The sequence below is a fragment of the Ammospiza nelsoni genome, chromosome 5 (assembly GCF_027579445.1).
Source record: "Ammospiza nelsoni isolate bAmmNel1 chromosome 5, bAmmNel1.pri, whole genome shotgun sequence".
In the NCBI taxonomy this organism is placed as follows: Eukaryota; Metazoa; Chordata; class Aves; order Passeriformes; family Passerellidae; genus Ammospiza; species Ammospiza nelsoni.
Window position 1 is genome coordinate 14570989 of NC_080637.1, and position 19663 is coordinate 14590651.

General features: G+C 36.4%; 1 protein-coding gene across 3 annotated transcripts in view; it reads right to left on the reverse strand.

Moving 5' to 3' along the window:
• The window catches only part of COG5 (component of oligomeric golgi complex 5), a 174228-nt gene that overhangs the window by 95048 nt on the left and 59517 nt on the right, over positions 1–19663 (reverse strand). For all 3 annotated transcript variants that reach the window (XM_059472074.1, XM_059472073.1, XM_059472075.1), the window contains exon 7: positions 7080–7210. In XM_059472074.1, the coding sequence (XP_059328057.1) occupies positions 7080–7210 (131 nt within the window). The remainder of the gene's footprint in view (positions 1–7079; positions 7211–19663) is intronic.

Here is a 19663-nt window from a genome sequence, read left to right on the forward strand (position 1 = left end):
CATTTTTAGCCCTTTCATGCAGAGGTTGCAAGCTGCAAAGTAAAAGTGAACTATATTGAAGTCAGACATTCATTTTAGCTGTTCCAAGATTCAAAACATTCTATCATCTGTTCCTATGGAAACTGAAAGGATATTCTAGGTTATATCAGTACCAGCCGATTATGTTGCCGAGAAATCTGTGGTTTATTTTAATCCATAGTTCAGAGGTATAAAATCATGCTTAGTGTTTAGCTTGGTGATTTTGAATTACTGAGGCGTGGTTAACACTTCAGTTCCATTAGATCATACTTTAAGATAAAACAAACTCCTTTTAGACCAGAATAGTAAAGGGAAAATGTTATAAGGTTCCATTAATCCCTGTGGAGTTTGCTGTTCAGATGTAGGATATAACTAATATATACTTGGAAGATATTTTTTCGTTGTTAGATGAGCCATACGTTGCTGCATCACATCGTAATAGAATAGTTCAAGGAAAAAATAATTTAGATTTATAGAAAACTCCCTCAGTAGTGCCATGCACCAGATGGCCAGATGAAGGAATCTGATTTAGCAAGTTAACAAGATCATGAAAACCATAACCATAAGACTAAAGATGAAAAATAAAATTGAATAATGCAACATGAGTATATTTCTACGACAAAGAAACTTAAAGTTAGGATAAAGTAAAACATGTGAAGACATTTAAACACATTAAGTGAAAATGCTCCATATGTATACAGAGCTACTCTAAAAGAAAGGATAGAAACTGTGTAAGTTAGTAGGATTTTAATTAAACAGACCAAAATGCCATTGTGATCGTTCACAACAAAAGCCAATATGACAGCTAAACATGCTGGAATAAGTCTTCTCTGTCTACATTAGAAATAAGCAGAAAAATGGGTAGTTAACATGAATTTAAATAAAAAACTTTGGATTTCATACTCCATTTTCACTAAACAAAACTAGATGATTTAAAGTCAACTATAGCTACCACCCTCATCTTATGCCAAAAGTAGCAAGCAGGTTCAAGTTTTCCTCTTTACAGATACGACTTCAGCCTTCTTACTCTAGATTCAAATAACTGACTTCTGAATAATCAGAAATGCCTTCTATTTCTATATCATACTGTAGTCAATCACTCCATTACGAAGTAACTGTCTCAGTCTAGTTTCCATCAGGATCTCCTGCAGGGAATTAAGATTGTAGCATAATAAGGAAATGTAACAACTACTGCCTAAAGTGTACTATATTGGTTAAACTTTTGACAGTAATGAGGTTAAATTCCAACTACTAGCTTTCAAGATAGAAATAAATGTCAGAATAAAAAGAAAAGAAAAAAAAAGAAAGAAGCAATGATTACTTTTTTACTTTAAAAAGCATACTCTTAGTAGCATTTTAAATCTAGTTATTCCAGGCTTTTTATGAGGGCAACCAACAGTATGTGGATAAAAACATTAATGGCTATGAGCAGACTGGAGGGGTTCTTCTCTCTTTCTTTTTGTACGTTATTTGCTATTCTAATGATCATTTTGTAATTATGCACACCTATGCAGTTATGTACATCTACATAACAGCAATCAATCCCACTGACATGCTGAAGTGCATAAGGGCTTGGATTATTTAAAAGCCATGACAAAATATGATAGCTAATACGTAAAAGCAGCAAAGTGTAGGCAAAAACATCTGGAAACTAAAAATTGTGCTTTTGAGTAGCACAGTACATCAGTGTGGGTAATGTAACACATTCTAAGCTAAATGAACTAAAGCTGAACATTGAAGAGGCCCCTACACAACCACAGGGCACAGGAAATGACATCCTGCTACAACACCGGACTTTGCTCTACAGTCAAGCACATCTTCAGAGCTGACAACTTTAGAAAAGCATATTCATGCACTTACACAGTCCATTTCACAATGAAGCATTCATCTGAAGATGACACTAAACCAGCAAAAAACAGAAGGCAGATGTTGATTTAAATGAAAGTGTTTAAATATCATGAACTAATCTAGAAATAGGGATGTTTCAGTGGAACACATACTCTTGCTAAAGTAGGCAAGATTGAAAGAAACTGAAAAACGCAAAATCACAGGACCCTGCCCAGACAGTCATGCCCCAAGAGCCATCCACACTTTTGGTAGCAATAATTAGAAGCAATTAGAAAACACAACACTATTCTATTTTTCCATGTTTCATCAAAAAAGTGAGAAATGGAGCCCAACACCAACCCTTCTTAATATCTGAATATCTCAAACATTTTGAAGTGCATTTGCACAACTGGAAAATGCTGCCACAGGATAGTAAGTGTATGTATTGCTTAAGATCCTTGATATTAGATTGAACACTAACCTATAACCAATTTAAGAACAATTTCACCAATCCTGCCATAACCCTGTAAGCTGTAGTAGACAAACACTCAGCTCAGAGGGCCCTGAAATGAAATAAATTATGCAATTTCTTGATGATTGTGTCTAAGTGATGATAACTGGTCAATTATGTACATACTTTCCCCTCCAACCCCTTGGGGAATAAGAAACAAGACCTATTAGAGATCCTTGACAAGAGATTAAATGCTGGTCTATGAGAGATCTCAGATTAATTTCACCAATTTTGCTATAACACTGCAAGATATACTACAAAGCACCTAGCTTAGGGACTGAACTGAGATAAATTGAGCAAGTCCTGGATCATCACCTCCAGACAACTGGTTAATTATGCAGACACTTCATCCTCCCATCATTTTTTCTCAGGCACTAAACAGCATTAGTCAAGAACACTTATGCATATACTTCTAGTTAATAATTTTTTAATGTAAAAAAAACTGCACTTGTTCCAGAGACAACAACTGAGAGGAAAGGCTCAGCATGAAAAAGAATGCAAAACAGAATAATTCACAAAACAAATTCTTCTCAATGAATTATGAAAACTCAAAATGTCCCCAAATATGCCCAAAATAATAACAGTACAAAGATGCTACAATGTGAATAACTAAGAAATTTTTGTTCAGATCATACTGTTTACCTACTTATCCTGTTAATAAAAATCCAGCATTTGAACAAGTGTCAGAAGTAGAGTTTAGGATTTATTTCTCTACATTATTTTCCCCTCTTCTTCATTCTGCAAGGCTGTAATTAGCAAAGCTCTTCATTCTGGAGAAAAAATAAATCTGGGTATTTTTTAAAAAACAGCACACCCAGTTCAACAAAGGATACTTATTAGGCTTACACTTACATCTTATATACAGGAAACTGGACAATAAAACACAGCATAATTTCTCTAAAATGTAAAAAAAAAAAATTTAAACCCCACCAACCAACCAAAAAAACCCAGCAAAACCAAACTAGTCAGACATCTACAGATTCCTCCAGGAGACAAGGAAGGAAAATTTTTATTTTGTGGTCAAATATACAGAATGTTTCTGTAACACACAGAAGGACAAACTGTTTAAAGTGCAAACCCAGGGAAATCTGAATTCCGCTCTCATTTCTACACCACATCCTGCTATATTTTAATCTATCTTTAATGATACCATTGATACCTCACAGCCTATGCCCTAATTATTACAATTGGTATCAGTAAAGTCACAAACAAGAACATAGGTCCCTAATGTATTTCACACATGCAAAAATCCATCCTTCTTACAACCACAGCTGCTGCTTAAAGCACTGAACCTAGCTCAGAACTAAGGCTACCTTTTAAGAGGATGGAGGAGATGGAAATGCAGCTCCTTTCTGCACACACATGGCCTGGCTCCTAAAGCTACCAATATTGTCATTACCAGGTGGAGCTAAGTTTGCTTATCCCTCTAAGTCCCACACCTAGCATGGCAATATAGCAGGAAGGGTTTGAGGCATGAGCTTCTCATTTTTACATGTAGCAGACAAAACCGTGTCTGGAAAAACTGTTCTACCTGGAATTGAGCTTTGATAAGCTCAACAAATTTCTCTTTTCCCCGGTAATTTCTTATTATTCATATCTACTTTACACAATATTGCTGTTGAAAACAGGGGTGAAGTGGGGCCAAGAGCAAGTCTAGATTCTTCAGTCCAGGGTTCAATGGGAGCAAAAGAAATGATGGGGATGTTTCAGGTGGTTGCAAGATGCAGATATATCTCTTTTTAAAAAATTTAAAGCAGAAAACATTGCTAGCTTCTGTTAGAAGGCTGGCTTTTAATCATGTTCTTGATGCATCTCTGCTAAAGCTGTCTTTCCTGCTTCCTATGCTATCTGCCATTAGCCTGCTTACAGTATGAAGGAAAGCCAGCAAGGAGTTCAGGACTAGAAATAAAGATGGGGTTAGAATGCATTTTCTTTGAATCGTTCTATGGGTCACGAAAGACTGTCTATCTGTGCTATGTACACTAGGAGTGCCTAACAAAGCACACAGAACAATAAAAACCTGCCTGTAGCCACTGGTACCTGTGTGTTCACAATAGCAAAGAGAACTTGTCAATAATAGCAAAGAGAACTTTCTCTTTCTAAAAGGATTAGGAAGGCAAGTGTGGTTTGCAGCTCTATGAGAGCCTGTTTAGACACACTGACAGAAACTTCTAGTCTATACCCAGACAGCAGCTTTAAGATTCCACCAGGAAGAGGAGTGGAAGGCCTCACTTCTAAAGCAGCCAACGGCTAATGCCACATTTCCAAAGGGGGAAGAGGTTTCATTTTTTCTGAGAAATACACAAACACCATGGTGGTGGACATTCCATAAAAACATGAATTAAAATGAACAGAAAGAGACAATGTATTACTTAGGTATAAGTATCTGCTTTCATGTGCTACTGCTGGACATTATTTGGGGGAATCTGTGCACAGCTCACTAGCATGTGACTTATACATCATTAAATAAACAATAAAAAGAACAAAAAAGTCTCTATCCCAATCAAAGGGGATATATAAAAATGTTAAATGTAGCAGCTTAGACTTTTTAGCTCTGTTCTTTTTGTCAGAGTAACTTCGAGCAGTATCTCTGGAAAAAAAGCTGAATTCTAGAGAGTACATTCACCAAATTCTAATGGCTTTTGTTTAAAAACAAATACTTCCAGTCTTACTTTTTAAAATTTATTTCCACTGCCTGCTTCTCTTTTAGGTGGACACTGAAATACTCTAAAATGGAGACATAAGGATCATTTTTCTCTTAAGTGCTACATGAAATGTAGAAGTACAGCTCACTCTTATGTAGGCAATTGATCTCGTATTATTTACACAGCAGATGAAAATAAGGGTGGAAACTAAAACTGCATTTGCAAATATGAATATCAAATAACTGCAGAAACACCTGAATAAATACAGATGCACTATTCTCAAAGGTACAGAGAGCCACCAGAATACATACTGGCAGGAAGACAGTTCATCTGAGGAACTCTTTAGTACTTAATACAGGAGAAAAGATGAAGGTCCCAAGTGCTCTTTAAGGAAGTTTCAGGGGTTGGAAGGTATAGATGTAAATCAGCTTGTCAGTAAAACACAATAACAGGAATCAAGGACATGCTATTCACTAGTCACATTTCAAATTCTAGATTTCTTGGGCAATGCCTGCATATGTATTTTCTAAAGCAAACTATTGTTCTCAACATTAAATTCACAAATCATATCCAGCAACAAACCTGTGATGCGTAACCCAACACCTCCTCATGAAAACATCCCCATTTCTGATATGACTAAGCACTAATAATTTTCTTCCAAACACTCCTCCATTTGTTGGAAAGAGGCCCCTGGCTAAAGCACAACAGGCATATACTTTAATAATCTCTTGATTACCTGGAGACAGCCTGGAACACCTAATAAATCTGTCTATTTTTCAGGTGGAGTGGGATTGATTTCCCCAGGGTTTCTTTGTCAGTTCCATTTTAGTACTTAATATGAAGAGAAAATTATCAGAGAAGGTCAAATCTGACATGAAAAACTAGAACAAGTTCGCACTGATGAAGACTTTTGCTACATTTAAAATAAATGTCCACTTGCTTTTTCTTAGGCCGTCTTCCGTCAATCTTTATTTAATAACCTATATGCTTCATAGCTTGCAAAAAGTGCAATCACAGCTTGGCAACATGCTCAAATAGCCAGAAGTTTCAACACTGGAATAGTAATCAAGTGAAAAATGGGGTGGTTTTTTTCTACCACTTTGTTATCAGCAAAAAGTCAAAGGTATTTACCACAAACATGACTTCCTACTGCAGAAAATTAGTTGAAATGACAGATCTAAGTAAAAGTTAGAGACATACCAAAAATTTTAATCCTCAATTGTTTAATCAAGCCAATTTATTCAGTAGGTTTTCTATTATGTATACATTCTATTTTCATGTCAATCTTCAACAGTATAAACACATGCTATCTTGACTTAGAGAGAAGTTTAACACTTGGTAAGAAACAGGATAAAATGCCTTATTCTAAGCCTCTTTGTTGTCTAATTTAAGATCCAAATTTGATAGAAATTTGTACCAGATTTCTTCTCTCACTCTGGCAATGAGAATTTAAAATATTTTTGTTTTTGAAGAATATTAAAAAGTATAGACAAAGGAAGATGAAAGTTTACAAAGGCAAGAAAATAGCACTAAAGATACTGCAAATAGTTAATAGATGGAGCCAGGTTATTAAGATGTCAATAATTACATTTAATATGAATGAATGCAATTACACATATTAATTTTTATTTCCCTACAGTGACTATTTACCTCAAAGCTTAAATTGCTCTTTGACGTTTTAATGCAAATCTTTCAAATCTTTTCAATATATTTCAGGACAGCTAAAATGCAGAAATCTTCTTACAGTTTTAAGAAACTGTATTTTTCATACTTCGCTATAAAGCTTGGCAACATTGGGAGTGCTGTATATGGTGTTGAATGCATCAAGCTTTTATGAGTGTTTACAGTTTACCTACTTTCTTCCAGTCAGATCATGCAAAATTTTATTCTTTCAAATACTGCACAAGACCAGTTTTGCCCATTTATTTGAATATAGTCATGTGTGAGAATTTATCACATAGGATTTTTTTTTTTTTGTTTAATTTACACTGGGCAGTGCTACATAAAGCAAAAGAAATCAAGCTCAACCGTTTTACCCTTTACTTTTGAAAGGAAGTAAAGAACAAAGTGTATTTTACCTGAGTCTCCACACCTTGCTCAAGCAGCCTTTTAGCCTGGTTTTCCACCTCAAGACGAGCTCTTGCAATAAAAAGGAGGTCATTTTCAATCACTTCTATTCCAGACAGATCTATCCCTTGAGAAAGATAATCTATAAAAGCAACAAAACATTGATAAGCATGACACAGGATAATGGAACATTTTAAGCATGTTAAAACATTTCAAAGTTACAGTCAATTCCAAGGGACGTTTTTGCATACAATGCTTGACCATACAGTACATCAAAGTTATGTCTTACACCACTGAAAATCAGAGGACTATTACTTAAGAAAACCTGCATACTGAATAACTTTAATTTACTTCAACACACTTGTCTAGATCTAGAGACCACCAAAGAGGTGCAACACATGAGTTCTAGGAACTACAGAATCAAAATCACAGGCCAAAAAAGGGCAAGAAGTCGTATGCTTGTCCCAAAGAATTAACTAGATCATTGAACTTGTCTAACCAGATGTTCGAATAAATGTAATTTGCTCTAAGATCTGAAATTAAAGATGCATCAAAAGGCTCAAATTATACTTGATATATTTAAATTGCACTACTAAACATTTATGATCAAAGACAAAAGAATGGTACAAAAACTAAAAAAAAAAAAAAAAAAAAAGAATTTTTTTTTTCCTTTTTAATTACAGATTTATCACAAAAATCATTACCATTGTGGAAATCACCATCAGCTGGGTAGCTAGAGATTATTGGACTGGATGGGCAACTGCAGCAATAAAATCTATTCAAATTCAACTTTTCTCAATTATTTTTTTTCCTCCTTTTTTATCTTTCTGGATTTAAATTAATCCAATTCCCCATGTCTAGGTAGCCTAGACGTTTACACTACTGCTTATCACCCAAATAATGCAGGACTACTCTCATTTACAGTTTCCAACATTTAGCTTAATGAAACAGTCTTTCCACTGCTTTTTTTGGAAAGATCAAATGAAACTAACAAAATGATGGCTGAGGCATTTCATGCACAGTATCATATTCTTCCTTCATAAGATGATGTTTCACTCTTTCCATTTATAACCAGTCCTCTATGAATTCCTAATAAAGTTATCTTCCTTTTAGTCCTCACAGTAAGTTTATTAAGGCAAAGACTTAAGCATTTTAACTAAGCTAACTGAACTTTTATATCTTTGCCAAATAACCTTTCACTTTAGTAGCCATTTATTTTTGTTTATTCCCAATAAACTAATCTAATTCTCAGATGAATTTCAGCAATGACCTATTCACAACTGAACACAAAATTCCAAGTGAATCATTTCACAGCTATGTGGAGAACACCCCTGTACCTGCACATGAAAAATACCATATAAGAAATCAAAACAAAAAGCTTATTGAAATACTGCATAAAGCTTAGTAAAGGCATAAAGGAAATCATCTCTCTTAACACTACAGTATATCAAACAGGTTTTAGTCTACTAAGAATAGGCCTGCAAATGCTTTTCCCTGCATGCATTTGTTTAGAAATGGATCAGAGGGGTCAAAGTTCATCTGAGCAGCAGGACAGCACAGGGAATTCATGAAGCCCTGTGTGCTGGTGTGTTTACAGAGCTGCTTTTGCCACAGGTCAGAGCAGCCACGCTTACCCCTTATCTCCATGCAACTTTTTGCTGTGACTAAGCTGCATCTCTACAGGTGGTCTGGCATATGAACCCATTAAAACTAATACTGAACTCCCAACAACTTGCAGTGATCAAGTGTCTTGAATGTGAAGGCTAATTTTCTGATACCTTTCTTTTAGCTGCACAGAAAAAAGAAAAGGAGGAAAACACCATCACAGATTCACTCCACTGCCATAGGAAACTCTGAAGAAGTTTCTTGGAAACATGAGATTTTAAAAGGTGCAAATATTACCAAATATTTAAATATTCCACAAACACAAGAACTGCTGTGTAGTTCACTTATGGTATAAAGTCATATACTGGAAGCCCAGACTGCCTAAACAAAACAAAATTAAAATATGGTCATGATCTCCTAAATCCACAGAAAATCTGAGGAAGATTATTTAAAAAGATACCATTTCTTCCTGTTGTGTTTCATCTCAAAATCTAAATAAAGCCACTTCACGTGCTAAAAATTTAATCCTTCTGATGGTTTTAAGAAAAGAACAGAAAGACCTTGCTGCTCTGGCTTCTCCAAAAACCTCCATCTGTGTCTCCGACTGGCAGCCACCTCCTGCCAATCTGTTAAAATCTGCAACTTTGATCCAAATTTTCTGCAGTCCTAACAAAATATTTTGGGACAGTGCATTTCAGCAGGACTTCAAAACAGTGGGCCTTCCTGTAGGTTCAGTGGTTACTACTGTAGATGCTCCTAGCTGCTATTCTAACAGTAAGGAAGCTCTAGCAATTACACAGTTTGCAAAAGAAAGGCAGTTTTTGTGAGTACAACAGGTCTATGTCAGAAACACCTGCAAGTGCTTTCCTGCCATTCTTATGTGACAGCAGAAGCTGTACCACAGCTGGGGTATGTGCTTTTGGATAGTTTTTGTCATCTATGCAGACAACATAACATTGGAAATTTCTACAGTTGTGTACTCTCAAGAGTGATGTTGCTCCCCTGGACAGCACAATGAAACCAAGAAGAAGGACAGTTGATGTAAGAGCAGCCAGACCATACCCAAAATACCTGTGCATTTAAGATCTGATTTATTTAAAATATTGCAGAGGACTCACACATTTCAGTCAGTTTTAGTTAGTATAGAAACCCTGTCAAGTGAGCACAACAAAAATGCTATGGGTTATTAACTCAGGGAGTAGCAAAAGTAGAATTTTGTTTCAGGAACTTACTCATGTGATCGTTTTTCTATTTCTTGCCATGCACTGTGGTCATGATCAGAGGTGAGTGGGACATGGGCTGTAAGGAACTTGTGTCTACTCGTCAGGAATTAACCAAAAGCAATGGCTCACCCCTCAGCTAGCACAGACTCTGGGGACTGGTGTCCAATTTAAAGCATGTCAGCTTTCCATGGCTTTAACCTTATAGCTCTGCAGTAAAACTATTACTGTATTAACTCTAAAAGATTTAGTGAGTATGTATTTATACCTGACATCTCTCCCTTAAGAGATTTTAAAAGCCTATGCATAACATTTTGTTATCTTTGGGAAGATTTGTGTTTTTAACAAATTAGAATCTAAGTATCCTGTACCACCATGTGCCAGGGCTGGAGCAGCCACCACGGCACTGCCCCCTCAGCAGCACCTCAGGCTGCTCCAGCCATTCTCAGCACAGCCAGGGAGCAAATTAGAGGAGGGAGCTACAGTCCTATAAACATTCCTTTACCTCTCATCCCTCTGATAATTCTACCTCTTTATATAGGTTCGAGAACATAAATGCAAATCCTTAACTCTCATTGGGTGTTGGTATTGCTTTCCTCCTATCACACTGGAATAAACTTGGAAAGCACAGCTGGAACTTACTTTCTAAAAACTTTAAATACAGACTGCCTGGTGAATCATTTTCTTGAACAAAAATACTGTATGTCAAGGCAAAATGCACTAAGACTGAGCAAGAAGTGACATATATAATCTACTTCAGCCTACCAAGGCTGTACTTTTTAATAAAAGTAAATTTTTTGTCACTAAAATACTGAATTTTCTTGATTTACTAAACTTGAACAACTTTTCTGATCTATTGGTTAAGATACTGCTTGAAAATGCATTTTTTTAAAGCAGTATTTCCCAGATAGTTATGTAAGAAGAGATTCATAGACAGACAAATCCAATATGCAGATAGAACATTAGGCAGAAAAACAGTACTTAGATGCAACACGGTTAGCTATCCTTAATCTAAATGACTCACCAACACAGATTCTTTCTAATATGTGATCTCATTTTTTAACCTCCAATATTCTTTGTGATAATACAGAATCAAGATTAGAAATTGCAACTTTCTAGAAGGATTGAAATACATTTTGGAACAGCGATAACTACGATGCTAGCACCCTTATGGGCTCCCCAAAAACTGTATTACACTCTTTTTACAGACTGAATTGATTCTAAGCTTTTGCTAGAAATTAGAGAATCAACAGAAGACTACTGAGAACAACTAGGTGCACTAACAAAGAGGAAAACAAAAGATAGCAATAAACCAATGTGATTAAGCTGTATGACTCAAGAGGCTACTTGAGTCAAAAGAGAAACCCTTCTGTGCTCTGAGAGCCAACCTCAGTGACACTTTATTAAGAGGAGGAAAAGAGGAAATTAGAACATACAAAGTGGATTCCCCAGGAGCAAACACCTAAGGTCTGCAGACACAAAACTCCCCTCAAATGCAAGAATCCAATGACAAATTAAGAGGTGTTCCATGGAAGACTGGGAATGGGGAGAGGGCTATTAATGGAAAATAACCCATTCCTGAAATTTTAAATAAAATCATAGAATAATAAAATCACAGATCTTTGTTTCCCTGTTTGAGGGAGGTTTGAGGTGTATTTCTCTTGCATTGGTCATTTGTTTTACTTGTTTCTGCAGTCTTAGTTGCAGATAATGTTGGTGATATCTCTAACCTAAGAATACACTGCTATTTTTCCATAGTGCAGAAAAATTACAATTTTTGAAGAAATTACTAATTTAAATTCCAAAAAGTCAACAGGTCTAAATGATACCCAAGAGTTCTGCTGGAATGTAAATATGCAGAAGATGAGAGGCTACATGATTTATCAAGAACTATTATAGAAGACTCATGGGTGCATTGGTAGAAGTAGTTCATGAAACTGAACCTAAACTGCTGTTGGGAATATTTGTTTCTGTTACCTTCCATGGTCTTAAGGTAGTCACAGCAGTAGCTACTGGACAGGAAGGACATCTTGTTTGCCTCACTGTGTCTGAACCAACAACCCAGGATGCTGCTGGGCCTGAATATGTCAACTGTTGGGGTTTTTTTGGCAATGCAGCTAATTTAAAATCAAAGCCCTGAGAAGAGAGGGCCCTTTGGTGAAAGCAACCTGGGGTTTTACATTATATCTCTAATCTCTAGGTGGAATAAGCAAACGCCCTACCTTAAAGAGCAGTGATCTGCTGCTTGGAGACAAATTTGCCACATAATAGATGCATAGAGAGCAGGTGGGGAAGAGCAAGAGCAGGCAAATTTCTAAGTGCTCAAACTGGAAGCTGACGCCTCCAAAAAGTACCTCTGCTTATGTTCTGCTTTAACCAGACTAATTCTCCACTTAAGCAGAAATGACTGCCCCACACTCTGCACCAGGCACCAAAGTACTCGCTGAAGCAAGCCTCATATTAAGCCTTTAAATCAAGTGAAAGTGATTCCACTACTGGTACTATTAAACAATATCTTACAGCTATCTTATGTAACTTGAGCTCTTCAGAAAAAGATGTTAATTCCTATCAAAACTGCATAGATTACAATGCCTTGTGAAGTGTCCAAAATAAGAATGTAATTGCTCTGTACTAGGTGCCATACACAACCTCATATATTTTGAATATACTTTAAAAATTATTAATTTGGAATATTACATTATTAATTTTGAGGGGTTTTCTGAAGATATTTTTAATTCATTATTAAAGAGGAAGAAAAAATATTTTACTAAAATGCCAGTTATGTACAAAACTCTTTGTATCCTTCTTTCCTTTTCCTATATGGCAAAATTCCTGCAAACGTTTCATCAGTGAAACAACAGAGAATAAAATCTTGCTGTGTCACTGAAGTGCCGTTAAGTTCCTATGAAATCTGGTCCTTATTTAAGCAATTTCTACCATCTTAAAAATTCACTACTTGCATGCATAATACATAAGATTTCAGTTTTTAGCTGTTTGAGCAACATTAAGTGTGTGAAAACTGTCCTGCTCGAGACAGAAACCCTCAGCTCTGCATTTGTTTGTTTTCTCAGACAGAACATTAACACACTCGTTCTGTTTCAGTCCAGAAAAGGAAATATTAGACAATCAGGTATAGTCTGATAGATGTCCCTAGTGAAGGGGAACATGAAAAATAAACACAGAGCAAAGCACTTCTCTGCTCTTCATTTCAATCCAAAACTGGTATCATTTTAAAGAAATCAGGTCAACAGTACCAAAACCAAACTGGTGGAAAGCATACAAGTCAAAGAAAGCAAAACTTTAACTGCTCATTTAAACACAGACAATTAAATAAAACAGACCTGTCATGTACATTATATCATTCTGTAATAGTTTGGTCAGAAGGAGACTTTAAAAAAACGTAGTCCAACCCCCCTGCATGGGCAGGGACACCTTCCATGATATCCTGTTGCTCAAAGTCCTGTAAAGCTCAAACACCTCCAATGATGGAGCATCATCTTACCAGATCAAAGCTTTATTTCAGAAGGAAACTGAGAATCCAACACTCTAATTCAGAGACCATGTAGATATGAAAAAAATTGAACATCTTCTAGCATGTTAAAAAAAAAGCAGGAAGTTTTAAGTGTAAAGGCAGGCTGGAATAAGAAAGAATGGGTGTCATCCTGCACTTGGCATCAGATTTGTTTCCTCCAAAAGATTGTTCCTGTTTTTTTTAATAGAATATGGTTTATGTTAAAATATCTAGCAGTGCTGTAATAATCATCTATGTCCAATCCGATCTACAGAGGAAGCCTGCTGCTTTTCTCCAGACTACATGCAAAAATATAAAAAAACACACCCTGAATTGAGAACATTATGGGGGAGCAGTGAGGAAGACTGACTAGCTATTTTTAAATTAAATTAAAGCTGCATTTAAGTTGTCTTGATGGAAGAGTTAATTCCTACTGCTCTCTGGGCTGGAAATCAGATGCCACGCAGGATCTGGAACTGATGGAAATGAGTTTGATATCTATTTTTATCATCATCACTGACTTAACAATGAGCACCAAATTTTGGAGACATTCCTGTGAAAATGCCATGATTCAGAAAATAGCTTAACACACCAAGACAAACACTACTTAGGTCTAATCACAAGTTATACCACACGACTCCCACGCTCACTTAAGCCTAAAGCAAGAGTTGTTGAACTCCTTTAAGGTTCCCCCTCCCACACACCATTAGATCTCCCCCATCCCTCCCCCTCACCCTTGAATACAGACTCAACCTCACTTCACCACGACCTACTAAACCTGCTGCTTTCTATTGTGCCCTCCAAGGGGAGCAGGCAGCAGCCCCACATCCAGCTGCTGGCTGCTCAACGCCATTGTAGGAACCTGGGTGACAGGACAGAATTAACCCTCTGTGAGCTTATGGATGACAGCAATTTGAGGAAGTGCTCAGCACCCTGGAGAGCAGGGCTGCCATCCTGAAAAACTATAGCAACCTTGAGGTAAGGACAGAAAAAAAACATCATGAAGGTCAACAGAAGCGAGTTAAGCCCCGTTCACCTGGGATGGCACAGCCCTGTCCACACAAGCAGGTTGGGTGCTCACTGGCTGGAAAGAAGCTTTCAGAAACAGACCCAGAGAACAGAAAGTTTAACTTAAACCAGCAGTACATCCTTGTGGCAGAGGCTGCCAGCTGGGTACCAGACTGAGTGTACCCAGCAGGTTGAGGGAAGTCATTATTCTTATTATCTGGCACTTGTAAGGCCACTGTACTCCATGCCTCCCAAGAAAACAGAGACATTGACAAATGAGTCCAACAGGGAACCACCACAACAGGGGACTGAAGCATGTGAGTGTGAGGAGAGGCTGAGACAACCGAGTCTTTTAACCTTGAGCAGAAATGGTTAAGAAGAGATCTAACTGCATCTTCTGCTGCCTGACAGACAGACCTTTCTCAGAGGTGCACAAGAGGCAGGAGATACAGGCTACAGCATGAGAAATTCTAGTTAGTCATGGGGGCAGAACACTGTACTTTTGGTTCCAAACACCTTACCCATGGAGAATATTAACCTGCAGGAATGCACAGATTGTATTTTAAAATAATTAAAATTGATAAACTGGGAAACATTAGGATCTAGAACTCTAAAAATCACCGTAAGCTTCTTAAAACAGGCTGGTTTGAGAAAACATCCTCAAGAGCTCCCAAAACATTTTCAGTATCTAAAACTGCATTTTTTACTAAATTCGCTGTGATAAAATACTTACAAAGAACTGTAACATTCATGCTATTCATCAATAGTACTTGGATGGAACTGAAATTAATTTCATCCTAAGTATTCTATCAGAGCTATGGCCTAGAAATCAGAAAATATTCAAAAGAAAATTCCAAAACAGACTTTCAAAATTAAATTTATTCTGGCAACAATGTAATAATACCTCTACATGTCAATACTCCTCTTGGGCTTTTTTTGGAGCAAAGTAAAAATAAAATATGTTGCCAGTAAAAATCTAGTTGCCCTATTTTGGTTTTGAACAGACTTCATAGCATCACAGATGCAAAGCAAATGTACAGCATGTGTGAAAGAGACAAAAACAGAAAGGGGGACAGAAAGGTAGAATATGGAACAGGAGAGAGATGTTGCCCAAGTGGGGCATTACAGAACAAATGAACTTCAGCTTTGAAAGAGCTGAGAATAACAGAATGATGAAAAATAACAGACAGAAAATTATGAAGGAATGTAGTGAAAGGATACAAATAAAGAGTCGTTCATACATTTTGGTTTTATTAATCTGTACGAGTAATTTAGTGCCGTCATATGCTTTCCACTTTGACAACTTCCTCCCCATCTAAGCCCACAGCTTGCACTGTTTGTTCATTAACAAGGTCAATGGTAATGCTCATTTCTGCTCATATTTCAGGAGAGCATCCAAAACTGGAAAACAAAAAGGTGAATAAAGCTTGTTTTTAATAAATTTCATGGAGACAAAATCAGGATTTTTACTGTCCCGAAAATATTTCTTGAAATCTCAACACGTGAACAATAAGCAGTCATTGAAATGCAATCAGTATATAAAATGAAGCAGGATGAAAAGAACGTACTTTCATATTTATCAGAGATAACTACATTGAAAATATATTGCAACTGCATCATAAACCCATGTAAAAGAATTATGCCCTTCCAAATGGAGTGGATGAAGTAAACCATCTCTTTTCTGATCTAGGAAATTGAGAGAAGGACTCACCTAAATGAAGGTGTGTGACTTTGGCTGTCTCTTGTTTGCCTAAGTTAGCATTGCAACTAAAGCCATGAAAGCCAGCAAAATAGTTATGAGCAGAGAGATGCAAAATATAACCTAAATTTACGTGTTGGCCTGAAAACACCAGGCAGCTTTTACATCTGATTAATACATTATCGTTCAACAGCTAAGTAGAATCCCTCAATATAGAGCATTATGTAAACGTGTGATGATTCAGTTTCCATCAGTACTATCCCATGTTGCAATAGAACATGCAATGATAAAAGAAAATGAAGGAAAATGATGATGTGTCTCAAGAACCTTAGTCAGAAATAACTTCTTTCAAACATCCCACCAGTTGCGGAGAAGGCAAAGATGGCTGACTCTTCGCTGAATCACTGCCTTCAAAGGAGGGCAGGGGAGATTTTGATTCATTTGTGAATTTTAATTAATTATGTAAATGGCTATTGACCTAATTTTTGAATACGTTACACCTGGATAAAGGTATACATCAACAGCTACAGACTTACAGGTCTACAAGTCCACAATTACCATCCTGAGCTAGCTAGTTTGCATTATTTTTTTTTCTTTTTGGTGAGATATATTGTACATTTTTTGAGTTTATATAATTATTTTTGCACTAATATGTGCATCCAAAAATGTAGATTGCCCATGAGAGAATACAGGTCATTTCTAACATACATTTGTAAATGCCAGGAGACACTTTAGAATCAGTAGTGCTACAGTGCTATATAATCAAAGGAATAAAAAAAATCATGCTATCTTGGCCCCTGCATAAGGGGGAATACTACTTTTTTTCTTTACTACATATATATATATATATATATATATATATATAAGCTGCAGTATTTCTTTGTTATTTCTCTCTTCTTATGGGTCTCTCCTGCCTCTTTTCAACACCCACTATTCACCCTTTCATACTTTCACCTTCAGGAAAACACTTCTGCAAAAGCAGAACTGCTTTTTCTTTAGTAACAGCTATGTTAACTCCCTCAGTACTCCAGAATATATGTAATTTTTGTCTTCAATAAATGCATATTTAATTCCTCCCACCCCTCACTTGTTGTATCATCAATAACTTCATGCAACTGGTTGCAGATTTACCTGTTTTTATCATCTTTAGATTCAACAGATGCTGCATAGGTTATAAATCACACAGGTTTTATGTACCTCAGATACTTTGTAGGAGAACAAAGTGAACCTTGTGCTATACGGAGTGTTTCTGCAGACAATTTGAACGTAACAGCAAAATTTTAAAACCTCTTCAAATATATCTTATCTCCTACAGCAAAATCTTTTTTGAAATTTAGAGATCAGCCTATGGCAGAAATCTGCCCAGTCTGCCAGAATTCTTGCCAATTCTTCTGGCAATAATAAAAATTAGCCACGGTACTAAAAAAAATAGGCAAGAAAATAAGGTTGTTTGAAAGCCAAACTGAACCTAACAGTGTTCATATTCCAACATTGCATTTGAAGTTAGCCTGCACAGATGCCTGCCTTTTGACCTTTCAACAGGAATGACAGACTGACAGCAGTTGCCTATGATGATTCTTTACTACCTTCTATTTTGTATAATTAGTATAGTGAAATTAAAAAAAAGTTTTGAAACCTTTCTTGTCCCCTCTACAACATTCATTGCAATTTGATAAAAAAGTTATCTAGACAGAAATTGATAAACTCTTACTCTCACCCTTAGCACTTAGTGTAATGCTCAGCTGTACCTGCTCTGAGAAGAACACCAGGAATCTGAAGGAAATGTCCCATCCCTCCCACAGCAGCTGCTCCACAGTGTTCCCCACAGCCTCCAGCCCACAGCAGCTCCAATCATCGCCCAGCTGCCAACACCAGGGGAAGGAACTGGAGCAGCCCACCCGCACAGCTGCTCCTCAAACACGGAACAAAAGGGAACAATCACCTACAGCACTGCCAGGACTGCCGCTACACAGCTGTGGCACAAACCTCTGCTACCGGTCAAAGTTCTTTGGCAGCCTAGAAGAATAGTTTGATCCATCACTATTAGTCTTTCATGTGCACTGACCATGATTTTCTACAAAAAACACATAGCGTTAAAATTAGGGAGCACATGCATGTATGAAGGTTTAAAATTACCACAGATTAAGATTTCACAAAAATGTACTTGTCTTCTCAAAATGATTAAATATCAATGAAAACAGAGAGAGAAGCCATTGTTTTTATTCTATTATTTCGAAATGGGTAAAAACGAAAAGCTAAGTCTTCTCTAATACAGTACTGATGACACATTTGAGTTCCACTATCATTAATGTCACAGAGACATAAAATTAAAAATCAGTATCTATTGTAGCCAAGTTCAAAGTAATGAGCTAAATGCTAAAAATATAAATCTTTTTTTTTTAAAGTTTGCATATCCAAGGAAGCAAACAATAAGTTCAGGCAAGTCTTTCAGTCATTAAAGGCACCAATTGTTAACAGATGGGGGAAAACATTTAATTTAGCAAGTAACTGTTATTAAATAAATAATGCGGATATTTTCTTTGTAGAATTTCATAATATTCTATGAGCCAATTCTTATTACCTGCATCTGTCAGCCAACTGTATCTAATAATTAATACAAAAGAGTTGAATGGACGAAAAAATGTGCTGCTTGAAGAATAAAATATGTTTAGCAATTTAATACTTAAAAATAAAATTGAGAAAACAGAGATGCATTGTGTACTCTTATGATTCTATCATAATTTTTACTATAGTTCTAATTTTAAGTAATATTTAGTCTGATAACAAATTCTTCTTAAGCCTTACAAAGCATATTTTGTGACATTTACTGCTGTTAGTTATGAATAATTTCAAGATCAGGAAAGAAACAGAATCTTCTCTAAAGCATTAATACTGTTTAAATTAAACACCTTTTCTTTCAGGAGAAATAAAAACCACAGGAAAAAAACAGTTTTTCAATAGCATATACTGAACATTCTAATAGGAACCCAGTCCTGAAGATATTATTACACTGTATCACAATTAAGATTCACATTTTTCCAACATCCAGAAAGTGTGCTTTGCCAAGCAAAAAAAAAAAAAGCAAAAAAAACTCAAAACCAGAAAATAACTCCAGAAGAAAATTAAATGAAGATTATCAAGGGTCTTCAAAATTAATGATATTGATATACTCAAAACTATTCATTATTGAAACTCTGAAAATCAAGAGGCGGCAGCAGTGAAGAGTCTTGACTGGAAACATGACAACACATGCAATTCTAATATGTAAAACTTATTACTGTCAAATACGTATCTCTGTGCTATCTCAGCCAGCAGTATATAATCTCTACTGACAGATCCTCAGAGAGAAGCTGCTAGATGAGCTGTGCTCATGGCTCTCAGCTTCCATGACTTATCTCACCCTCAGCTCCTCAGCCAATCTCCAACCTCCTTCCAGCACGGGGGGCAGAGCACAAAGCATGGACAACTTGGAAAGCAGACGCTCCACAGAGCAACAGCTCAGGTTCAGCACTATTATGAGCAACAAGTATTGCGAGTACTGTCATGTTCAAT